At 39.0% G+C, this 12,223-nt stretch overlaps 2 protein-coding genes across 5 annotated transcripts in view; one reads left to right on the plus strand and one right to left on the minus strand.

Annotated features, from left to right (window-relative positions):
• The window catches only part of LOC107664702 (kelch-like protein 31), an 8,073-nt gene extending 2,921 nt beyond the window's left edge, over window positions 1–5,152 (minus strand). Inside the window, exons 1-3 of one of the 3 annotated variants that reach the window (XM_016455348.1) lie at window positions 5,028–5,152; window positions 2,468–2,919; window positions 1,335–2,085 (exon numbers count right to left, since the gene is read on the minus strand). In XM_016455348.1, the coding sequence (XP_016310834.1) occupies window positions 1,335–2,085; window positions 2,468–2,891 (1,175 nt within the window). In that variant the 5' untranslated portion in view covers window positions 2,892–2,919; window positions 5,028–5,152. Of the gene's footprint in view, window positions 1–1,334; window positions 2,086–2,148; window positions 2,920–4,258; window positions 4,527–5,027 lie in introns of those variants that run through there. The other 2 variants (XM_016455347.1, XM_016455345.1) reach the window with 2 other exon arrangements.
• A 35-nt stretch (window positions 5,153–5,187) lies between these two features.
• The window catches only part of LOC107664703 (transcription elongation factor B polypeptide 3-like), a 12,117-nt gene continuing 5,081 nt past the window's right edge, over window positions 5,188–12,223 (plus strand). Inside the window, exons 1-8 of one of the 2 annotated variants that reach the window (XM_016455349.1) lie at window positions 5,188–5,339; window positions 6,804–6,860; window positions 6,960–7,081; window positions 7,198–7,897; window positions 8,298–8,400; window positions 8,529–8,690; window positions 8,762–8,859; window positions 8,986–9,166. In XM_016455349.1, the coding sequence (XP_016310835.1) occupies window positions 5,268–5,339; window positions 6,804–6,860; window positions 6,960–7,081; window positions 7,198–7,897; window positions 8,298–8,400; window positions 8,529–8,690; window positions 8,762–8,859; window positions 8,986–9,166 (1,495 nt within the window). In that variant the 5' untranslated portion in view covers window positions 5,188–5,267. Of the gene's footprint in view, window positions 5,340–6,803; window positions 6,861–6,959; window positions 7,082–7,195; window positions 7,898–8,297; window positions 8,401–8,528; window positions 8,691–8,761; window positions 8,860–8,985; window positions 9,167–12,223 lie in introns of both variants that reach the window. The other variant, XM_016455350.1, reaches the window with a different exon arrangement.

The following is a 12,223-nucleotide window of genomic DNA, read 5'->3' on the forward strand; positions in this document are numbered from 1 at the left end:
AAAAATGGCTGCCCACTGCTCCGGGTGTGTGTTCACGCTGTGTGTGTGCACTTTGGATGGGATAAATGCAGAGCACTAATTCCAAGTATGGGCCACCATACTTGGCCACATGTCACTTCACTCATTCACTCACTCACTTTAATCCACAGCCCGGGCAAACGGTTCTCAGCATGTTCACGACTGTCTGGAGCGCGATCTTCGCATACTCACAAGTAAGCTGATGATGCTGTTTGTTTACAATGGAGAGTGAGGACTCGTATGCAGAGCTTCACCAGCAGTACCAATGTCTAAATCTCACTACATAAAATTTACAGTGGTTGATGATTTCGATCTGAAAGAGGATGACATGGAATTTTATGCACAGCCCTACTTGTTTAAACCAGAATATTCCGACCAAGAACTGGGAGAGACGGATGACGCAGTGGCATCAGCGGCACAACCACCACAAGCCTCAGTGAGACCGAGGACTCTTCAGTAGCCCCTCACTGCAGAACACAAGATCCAGGGGGGGTGGTTAGATCCACATCTAGTGGGTGGAGATTGGTAGGTTTAGGGGTGGAGATGGGTGGGTTTAGGGATCGGGGTGGAGACGGGTAGGTTTATAAGGTGGGAGGAGTTGGATCTGCAGTGAGGACCATCTCGGACTCATGAGACATGTTGGTGTTCATGTTCTAAGTGTCATGCAATGACAACAGAGGTAGAATCGATCTGGATCAGACGTCAGAAATCTGTGAAAAGTCAAACTTTCCGAATGGGATTACGCATGCGGACTTAATCTTTTTTTTAAATTGGTTCCAGCATCCAGGATAAGCACAGGTAAGTACCATTTGACGGAAACTCAAACACACACGTCCTCACTCTTCGTTGTAAACAAACAGCGTCATCAGTTTATGTGCGAGTTTGCGCCCACGCTTACTTCATTATGTGAGAAAGTTTGCACTCCAGACAGTCGTTATTGCAATAAGAACCAGTTGCCAGGTTGTGGATTAAAGGTAATAATGTTGTAAATAATGTTCATTTTCTTGCACAGACTGATCGTTTCGCTTCATAGGACCTCAGTGTATTGAAAGTTGTATTGAAAATTTCAAAGGAGCCGCAGGTATTGATTTGGTCTTCTCTGTATATGTTTTTTGACTCTCAAAAACCAGCAACCACCAACGTGCAGTTTATGAATCGCCAAGGACAACAGTTTCACCTAAAAATCTTCTTTACTGTTCTACTGAAGAAATAAGTTACCTACATCTTCAATGGCCTGAAGGTGAGTAAATTAACAGCAAATTTTCATTTTTTTTGGTGAACTATCCTTTTTTTAAAGAAAAGACATCGGATCTTACCTGATAAAATTGCTGACGGCATGTTTTGCTTGGTTCCTAGCATCATTCTGGTCTTCACCACCAGCTACGTAAAGGAAGCCATCCAAAACAGCCACACACTGATTGAAGCTCTTCGCGGGCATCTCCGTCAGCTTGTTCCAGACACTATCCTCATCTCTGTAGAGAATGTCCTTGCTGAGAGATTTTTCGGTTAGGGCAGGCCGGCCTCCCACCGTGAGCAGCACTCGTTGGCCTCCACGGACCTTGGTTCTTCTGGATTGCAGGATGTTCTGCTGGAATGGCAGCAGGTGATAATTCATGGCATCGACCAACAGACGGTGGCACTCAGCATCTTGCATCATCCTGGGAACGATCTGCACGTGACTAACAAGATCCTGGGGTGAGATGGTTCCAAAGCGGATGCTGGACAACAGATCAGGAGCATACTTCAACCTCTTCTCATCGAAGTCTAACCACTTCATTGCGATCTGGAAAGCTGTGAGCTCAGAGGGCAACTGGAGCGAGTCGTCCGTGAGAAATTCGCTGATCTGCTCATAGGTGAGCTTTAGGAACTGTTCAATTTCTGAGAATTCGATGAAGTTCTCCCGCATGAACTTCTGCGCAGCGTCTTTCGTCTCTTTCAGATTGTACGTGTCGGCGATGTTGACAACATACATGCAGTTCTCCACGCTGATCTCCCGCATCAAGAACTCGCTGCACATCTTCACCAGAGAATGGATCTGCAACAGCATGGCTGCTGATATCGTGCTACCAATGGTGTACAAAGACAATTCCAAAGCGGATGCTGGACAGCAGATCAGGAGCATACTTCAACCTCTTCTCATCGAAGTCTAACCACTTCATTGCGATCTGAAAAGTTGTGAGCTCAGAGGGCAACTGGAGCGAGTCGTCCGTGAGAAATTCGCTGATCTGCTCATAGGTGAGCTTTAGGAACTGTTCAATTTCTGAGAATTCGATGAAGTTCTCCCGCATGAACTTCTGCGCAGCGTCTTTCGTCTCTTTCAGATTGTACGTGTCGGCGATGTTGACAACATACATGCAGTTCTCCACGCTGATCTCCCGCATCAAGAACTCGCTGCACATCTTCACCAGAGAATGGATCTGCAACAGCATGGCTGCTGATATCGTGCTACCAATGGTGTACAAAGACAAGGTCAGTTTTCCAGAATAGGCGTATGTGATGACTGTAGCCAGACCGACTGGGGACAAATCACTGAGCTCAATCTTCTTGAGGGCTGGATCCTTCCTGAGCATATTTTGGATGTACTCACTGCAGGAAGCCATCACAACCTTGTGAACGTCAAAGGATCTGGACTTGGTTGCTACAGTCAGATCACAGAGGAAGCTGTCTTGCCTCATGTGGCCAAGACCCTCCAAGAGGTTGGGTGCATAGACGGGGTCAGTGACCTCTGTTGAGATACAACTAAAACCATTTCCACCTTCCAGGAGAGTGTTGAGCCCATTGATTTTGTTGGTGGGACTGTCCTCTACCAGAATTGTTATCTCATTTATGTCAGCTTTGTTCTTCTTAGCGGCCTTGTTCTTTTTGGGTGCCATGACTGTATTGATGGGTCACAGCCAAGACCTAAAAGGAATTTTGACAAAATATGAACACATTATGAGTCAAAGAACAAATTTCAAAACATATAAGTGTATACAGACAAATCTGAACAAATCTAATACTCTTGACCTGTTAATATGCGGGAGGAGACTGCTTTCTACGTTTACAATCATTGACAGCCTACATTAACAAACTTATTAAATCTTGACAAAATATACACCAATCGAAAGATCTAAAACTTAAAGTTCAACATATGATTGTAACGATGTATATCTATTAGTGACCATCTTTTTTTTTTATATAAAAAAAAAAGTCTGGTTGTACCAAAAACTCAAGAATCTATTCTTGAAAAACCATAAAATATGACCATATAAAAATGGCAGGTTCGGATATGTCCCCTAAATGTGTATAGTGGTTGCTGTCCGGCTCTAAAACAATGTATGCAACATTTTAATACGGAGCAAGAAATCTTTCATTTTACAATGCTCGATGTATCATTAATTTAGCAAATTAGCATAACATTTCACAAGTGTTTTCAGCAACAAAACAACCATGCTCAGACTGAACCAGGACTCTTAAGTCTGTAGTGTAGTGACACAGTCTTTTCTCATATTTCAAAACCACGTGTGGTGTTGCTTAACTTTTAGGGTCACTCTAACAAGCAAAAAATAAATAAATAAAAATAAAAAAGTAATCTCAGAAGTGCAAAGCTTTATAATAATACCCTTTAAAATAAAAAAAAATAAAATAAACACTTAAGAGTTGTTATCGCAGCATATCACCTCGGCAATTCCCATCTTTGCATCTGTCACAAGTTATCACAACTATGGCCAAGAATAGAAAGGCAGTGTACCATTGCTCTAAGGTTCCTTTTATAGACCCCAAGTCATTTAAACCCATCTGTCCTTTCAGTATTTCAGAACTAAAACATATAACTTAATTTGTAGGGAACTGTTATTTTGTTAAATGTTACAGTAAATGGATTCATACTAATAGGGTCTGCCTTTGTACCACGTTCACACACACACAATATATATATATATATATATATAGTTTGAAAAGAGGCTTCAGTCAGAACAAAACATACAGCCTGATAAAACATAAGAAACTTTTTCCACTAAGTCTCATTTAAGTCCACTAACAACTTTCATTTATTTTTTTCTGGTACTTAGGAAAAAGAAAACAGAACCCAATACAGTGACCTGAAGAACCTACAACGCAGCTCCCAAGAATCATACAATCAACTCAAGAACCTCCTTTCAGTCAAATTGATAATTGCTAAGATAGTTTTTTGTTAAACTAAGGTGCTGTAATGAACCACCGAAAACTTTTTTTTGTGTAAAGACAAGTATAACGCGCTTACCGATGTCGAGATGAAGTAGGTGGAGGAGAAGGACAGACTTGCACCTCTAAATTGGTGTGCAGAAGAGAGAGGAACGCAAGAGGTCCGAATAGAGCCTAACTCCTCCTCGAGCTATAGAAGAGGTGATTGCGCAAACAGTGCGGTACGTGGTGCTCCGTTATTTCACCAATAGGTCATAATTAAACTACCTGTTTGGCGTGATCTGCTTTTGATGTAGTCTGATTCTGTCATGCTGGTATTACGAGGACAAACATGAAAACACATTAAGGAAAAAGGCACACAGGACGAGCGTACTACAGAAGAAGTGAACTGCAGTTCATGAACTCAGGCGTCTCCACACGCTTAAAAATAAAGGGTTTAAAACACTTACTGCAGTTATATAAAGCATCCTGAAATCCTTAAAAAAAAAAACAAGCGACGTTTTCTATATCATGTTACCTTATAGGCTATCCTTTCCTTTTGTTTCTTTTTTTTTAACTTCACTTAATCTTCACTACTATATCAAATTTTCCAATTTAACTTATTAAACTAAACTAATTCCAATATCACATTAAAAATTACATGATAAAAAGCAACATTTTAAACTGGGATTCCGAATGGTCAGGTATAATGGATTTATAGCAGCCATGACGGCTCTACACAAGCAGACGCATCTGACCAGCATCTGTCGTAGGCTACATAGATTAACAATTAAATGCCGTCAGTAGGATATGCGTTTTGTCTTTTCATTGTGCTGCAGATTTGATCAAAGTTGTAACTAACTGCTTACATTCAGGCATCAGTGTTCAAAAGTGCGACTGCTTGCTTTTGTGGAGTGTTTGAGATTGCACGCCCTGCGATGAGTCTTCATTTGTCAAACAAGCTTGTGTGAAATGATTCTGAGAAGACCTTTCCGACAAGGTAAAAGTAAAACACCTTCTTATATCGTCTCCGCCCATATAAAGGTGACGAAAAAAAAAACATGGCGAGACTTCGATCAGTGCAGGACAGGCGCATGTGAGGAGGTGACATGGCCGCAGCTGATGTGAAAAAGGTTTTGCTATTAAAACATCAGCTGAAAGAATCCTGTGACGGACACACGGTAGGACGTCGTCTATCGCTGTGTAATGGTCAACAACAAAAAAGTTTGGTATCGTTTTACACAAATAATGTGAACAGGCTAAAAGATAAAACCGCAGGCGCGAGATAACCCAAGGATTAACACAGTAACTTTAAGCTTTAAGTCAAACGTCCAGTTGCATAGACGTTTTCTCTGGCAAGAACCTTATTAAACAACTTAAAATAAGACTTTTTGTGAATTCTGTCATCCAGACAAAACTTCAGCATGTTTTTAAGTAACTGGTAGCAGGCGAACACATAGGCTACATTAAAACAATAGTCAACTAAAGAATAAACATTTTTAACTGAAAGGTTGAACTGTGTTAAGTAATCAGATGCATTCTTTTTATATATACATAATTGTTTATAATTGTTTAACTGTTTAAATTTCACTGAAAAGCCATTAAATAACCTATAAGATCGGCAATATAAGTGTGACAACTAGCCCAGGTCTCCCCTACTTAAGCCTAAAGTTTAGTTTAAATTAATGGTTTGATATGTATTTATTTATACTCTTTACACAGAAAAAAAAAAAAAAGATGGTGTACTGTGAATAGAAAATGTAGTATGTCAGCAGCTGTTGACAGGAAGGCGGGAGGTGTTGGGGGGGGGGTAGGCACTTGAGAGGGGGTCTTTCTAAAAATAACACTGCAGTTGTCTCTCATGTTGGCTGTCTGTCATTTTAGGCCGTGAAGGGGCAATGTGGCAGTACGTATTTTGATTAAACTTAACATGCAGTGTGTTGGTGAATTTGTAGTGCAGTATTAAAGTACTATTTTGTTTGATGTGACTGCACAATGCATTAACCTCTACTGCACACGCACAGTATCTTGTATTTTACAATCGGTGGGTGGGTGTCATTTTATTGCCCATTTATAGTACCTCAGCTGAGGTTTCCCTATACATAGAGCCTGACCAGTGCGCTCACTCAGCAAATTCACATTTTTAAACAGCCACGTGGAAATGGGTGGGGCACGAAGATTTATAATTCTGTTCTATATGTGATACCCACAACATATGGGGTATTTTCAGCAACATTAGATCATATTAATCAATGTTTGAAATGGCATCTACAGAAATTTGTATTTGATTCTCATGTCTTTAACTTTCATTTTATGGACCGTGGTGGAATAACACTACATTTCACAGTGCTCTAATTTACTAAGTTTACAAAGTGGAACCAGACAACATGAAGCAGGTTTGCAAGATGGTAATCTTAAACAGAATTTCTAACGAGTTATGTACTTGCCAATTTTGTTGAAACGCCTGCAACCACACCAATTTGTGCTTGGATGATTGCTTCAGTTGTTTTGACGATACTGATTTCAGTACATTTTTCCTTGTATTGTAGTTCCATTTCAACAAAGAGGCAGTTTTTGCCCAAACCTGGTAACAAGCAAATTATTTCTTTGGCTTAGATTATTTAATTGAACCTGTTCTGTTTCAGCTGCTGAAAATCTTGAAGAAACTCGAAGTATTGGACATTACACTTGAAATTCTCACTGTAAGAGATTGTTGTAATTAAAAAAATAATAATAATTTTCAGTTATACTTAGTGAAATATTTTCCTCTCGAGCCTTCAATATTCATATTTTGTTTGTAGGAAACAGGAATTGGAAAAGTCGTCAACTCCATTCGGAAACATGATGAGGCTGGAAAGGTGGCAAAAATATTGGTGAATCGATGGAAAACGCTTGTTCCAAAAGACTCTGCAAGTATCATCTGGTACTACAAATCTGTAATTGAAAACAAATTTATTTTTATTTGCATTTGAGATACTATCTTTTCCATGTGACATACTGTACTCCTAGTCTCCACTTTTTTTTTTTTTTTAATTGCAGTTCGATTGGGGGAAAGCCTGATGACTGCCTAATCCAAAATGAAATGCTTCATAAAGAAGTTCAAGAAAGGAGTAAACATGAAAACAGCCAGTTTTCAGAGACTACCAATTCTAGAAAGAAGCCAAAAATGGAGAATACCAGTACTGAAAAGAAAATGTCAGAGAATGTTGACATTAAATGCAAAATCAAGCCCAGTAAATCCAAAATCGACTTGAAAGGTGAAAAAAAGGATGAGCCAAAAAAAGATTCAAGTGTAAATCAGGGCTCATGGAGTCACAGCTCTGGTCACGGCAAGGAAACGACAACTGGCGAGCATGCAAAACATGAAAGCAAAAAGACTGCGAAGGTTTCTGGCATAAGAAAAAAAAAGGAGAATACGAAACTTGAAAAATCTTTGAAAAGACCTGAAACAACGCAAAAGCCGAGAGAGAAGAGTGGAGATGCATGCAAGAAAGAAAAGACTGAGAAGGCCAAAGACAAATTAGTAAAAATGGAGACTGTCAAACAGGCTGAGGATGGCTGTGAAACACCTTCCATGTCCTTTGAGGCCTACCTGAACTATGACCTTGAGCCTCCCAAACGCAAAAAATCCTTCAGTGTTGCTAAGAATCCGAAGAGACTTAAAACTGCCCACAAAGAGAACTCGTGTGTGTCTCTTGTGAAAACAAGCAAGGCAGTAACAGAAGACCCAATGACAACGGTACTCCAAAAAACCTGCATCGTGTTGCTTGTTGTAGTTTCCCAAATGAAAATGTAGTTCAAAATCTGTAAGATGTTCTTTAGTCCAATGAAATTCAGTGAGAATCTTACCCTCTGCTGTAACTTTCAGATCGAGTCATGTTTGCAAAACAACAGAGTAACCAATGACGTATAATGTTATTGATCTCAAACCTGACACATGCCCTAATGTTTTTTTTTTTTTTTTTTTGAGATTTTGGGACTTTATAGATTTATATTGATTTTTATCATATATAAAAGAGTGGCTAATAAATCAAAAATGTACCTGTTGTGTTTCATTGAAGACAAAGTCATACAGGTTTAAAAGATGTGAAATTGAATAAATGATAACAGATTGTTTTTTTTTTTTGAGTGAACTCCAGGTTCCTGAGCAGTCAGTGATGGACTTGCTAAACGTTCCTTTGCCAACCATTTTTCCCGAATGCGAGGACATTTCTCAGTATCAGTACTTCAGTGAAATGAAAGGTGGGTCAAAGCTTTGCATCTACTGGGTATTTTCATATGTTCTCAAACGTAGCCAAAAGCCTGTTTTTTAAAGCTGGACATTGCTATAATAGAAATTCTCTCATTAACTTATTTATTTATTTTCCTAGCTGATAGAAAGATCATTGATGTCTGTGAAGAGGCCCCGGTCTTCATTGGACAAAGGCTGAATAATAAGATGCAAGTGTACTCTGGAAGTAAGATCACGTACCTGCCAACCATGATGACGCTGTACCAGCAATGCATTCGAACGCTGCAGAACAACATTGACTGTACGTTTCCTGACATTATGGTTTTGCTCTCAACATTATACTTGGTTTTGAAGACATTGGCTGTTTTACAGCTCTGTATGAAATTGGAGGGGTGCCATTCGAAATTTTGGAACCAGTACTAGAGTGCTGCACGCCTGAACAGCTCCTCCGGATTGAGGAATACAATCCAGTAAGAAGTTAACTCTTGTCTTTAATAGTGAGAATGCTAGAAACAGTGTGTGCCATCTAGATATGGATCTAATCTACCAGTCATATGTTTGAAACATTTAGAGTACATTTTATACTTCTGACACAGGTGTACATTGGGGCGACGGACCACCTGTGGGAGAGACACTGCCAGAAAGACTTCAGAAATTCCCGGCTGGAGGAGTATGAATCCTGGAGAGAGATGTACCTCCGCATGTCAGAGGAGAGGGAGAGAAAACTAAAGCAACTCACAAAGAGCATCGTCTCTGCTCACTCCAAGAAGCCCAAAGGTAATTGGATTTGCACTGTGCTCTGCATTTTCTTATTACTCCTTGTTTCTTACTTGCACATGTTAAAGGAATAGTTCACCCAAAAATGAAAATTTGCTGAAATTTTGTTCCTTCATGGGAACAGATTTGGAGAAATGTAGCATTACATCACTCACTCACCAATGGATGCTCTGCAGTGAATGGATGCCGTCAGAATGAGAGTCCAAAAAGATGATTAAAAACATCCACAAGTAATCCACACCATCCAGTCCATGAATTAATCTTTTGTGAAGCCAAAAGCTGCGTGTTTGTAAGAAACAAATCCGTCATTAAGGCATTTTAACTTTAAACCATTGCTTTTGGCCAAAATACGAGTCCATAATCCATAATAATGCTTCATCCAGTGAAAAAGTCCATCCCATGTCACCCTCTATTATGGACAGAGGACTCATATTTCAGCTGGAAGCAATGGTTTAAAGTAAAAATCATGGAGCTTTTCACTTCACAATAGGTTAACTGATTACATGTGGGCTATTGTGATGTTTTGTCGGCTGTTTGGACTCTCATTCTGATGACACCCATTCACTGCAGAAGATCCATTGGTGATGTAATGATAAATGCTAAATTTTGTCATATGAAGATTAGTGGTCGACCGATATTGTTTTTTTGTCAGCCGATGCCGATATCTTGGAAAGCAGGGTGGCCGATATAAAGCCGATATAATTGTATTTTTTTTAATTAATATTTAAGAAATTTGAAATAATTTGAAAATGGATTAAAAAATAAATTGGTAAAATAAACATACTTTAGATGACAAAGTATTTTCCACAAATAAATAAATATTTAATAAAAATATAATTAAAAAGGAAGTAAACTGTAACCAACAGAGCACTCAGTATTCTGGGTAGTTTGTGTGCATTGGGAATCATATTTTTTCAAATAAAGCCAAGGTAACACTCATTTTACATAAAGCACACAGTGAAAATGACATGATTATGACGGTGGGCAAATGCATAAAGCGCAGCATAATTTGAAATCACAAATTTAAACATACTTATACTTTAGATGACAAAGTATTTTCCACAAATAAATAAATATTTAATAAAAATATAATTAAAAAGGAAGTAAACTGTAACCAACAGAGCACTCAGTATTCTGGGTAGTTTGTGTGCATTGGGAATCATATTTTTTCAAATAAAGCCAAGGTAACACTCATTTTACATAAAGCACACAGTGAAAATGACATGATTATGACGGTGGGCAAATGCATAAAGCGCAGCATAATTTGAAATCACAAATTTAATGTTTAAAGTATTCAATTTGCACGGACCGAAAGTCATGCATAGAACACGCGATCATGCAGGTCACATGCACACTTCACAAGATCTCACAACTGGATTCGACTAAGTTTGCAAGGTTTGTGAAATTAAATTTTCATTAGCCATCCAAAGATTTGTTTAAATTATGTAAATGTGTATTTGCTGAATGCTGACGGCAAACGAGAAAGTATTATAATGTTTGCCTTTCTATTACTAATAATATAAAAGCAATCATTATAATACTTTTTGTATACATTTTAATTCCTTTGTTTAACAGTTCTATCGGCTTATTAGACAGACTTCTATCTGTATTAGACAGAACTGTTAACGACGACGGTGAACAAGATGGAGAATGTGAGCACTGTGTGCCCAGGCGCTGCCGCTATCAGTGCCGTCAAAATAAAAGTCCCGCCTAAAAAAATGACAAAAATCGGCCGATATATCGGTCGACCACTAATGAAGATACAAATTCATCTACATCTTTGATGTCCTGGGGGACAGCAACGCTTCATTTTTGGGTCAACTATTCTTTTAATGTCCCAAAGCAGCTCTGACCACTGATATCCCAATATGCCTGGTATAAATTATATTAAATATCTACTGCTCTACAATGTCATGCTGCCCAGTGCTAGCTTGTAGTACAGCCAATTTGGGTTCCAGCTATAAAGTTGCTTCTTCCTACAGTAGATAGACAGCTGATGTCTAATTCTACCGTCTAAGGCAGTACTTTAGACCGACTATTGGGAGATGATTTGTAAGTCTAGTCTGTAAGCCTTATCTTTAAGTGTTTTTCCAGAGCGGGAGCAGTTGTTTGTTTGGTGAGTTGAGCTTGAAGGCTCATAAATGCAGTTGTCCTCTGTGGTAATATGGCTCTAACCATCTGTCTGCTCAGACTATGAATAGATTTAGAGCGCAACTGACTTTGGGGTTAATGGCAGAACTGGAGTAGATGGATACTGATGGATTCTAATGCCTTCAAACCTTCTTGTGCAACTTCATTAACCATCAAGATGTTCATTTTTGGCTCATTTAATTCTCTGCTTAACCTTCTAAATAATTTTTAGCATAGATGTGCAGTTTTCTTGCAATTGATTTTAGCATTTTGACTTATTTTGGCTAAATTCTGCTTATATTCACTGGATGTTGAATTAAAATTTTACTGAAGTGACAGGAAGTGGAATGTACTGTGCTCATGTACTCAACAGAAAACTCAGAGCTGTGTTCCTTTTTTATTCTTGATCTATGTACATGCATCCAACTGTAAAAGTGTCTCTTTGCCCTTAAAGGGGTCATATGATGCTGCTAAAAAGAACATTATTTTGTTTATTTGGTGTAATGAAATGTGTTTATGCGGTTTAAGGTTCAAAAAACACATTATTTTCCACATACTGTACATTATTGTTTCTCCTCTATGCCCCGCCTTTCTGAAACGCGTCGATTTTTACAAAGCTCATCAGTCTGAAAAAGCGAGGTGTGCTGTGATTGGCCAGCTATCCAGTGCGTTGTGATTGGCCGAATACCTCAAGCGTGAGATGGAAATGTTACGCCCCTTACCATACTGTGATGATGCCCTGTCAGGCCGGAGCGATGATTCAAAAACATGAAAACCCATTATAAAAGAGGCATTCGTTGCATCCAGTGGAGACACAATTATGGATTATAATGATTTATACTGTCTTTTTACGCGTTGCGTTTCATCGCGCTGCGTAAACATAAAACCATGTCTGCATTTGTGATCGGAGAAACGACAAACAACAAG

This window comes from Sinocyclocheilus anshuiensis, unplaced genomic scaffold (assembly GCF_001515605.1).
Source record: "Sinocyclocheilus anshuiensis isolate Anshui unplaced genomic scaffold, SAMN03320099.WGS_v1.1 scaffold455, whole genome shotgun sequence".
NCBI classification, from domain to species: Eukaryota; Metazoa; Chordata; class Actinopteri; order Cypriniformes; family Cyprinidae; genus Sinocyclocheilus; species Sinocyclocheilus anshuiensis.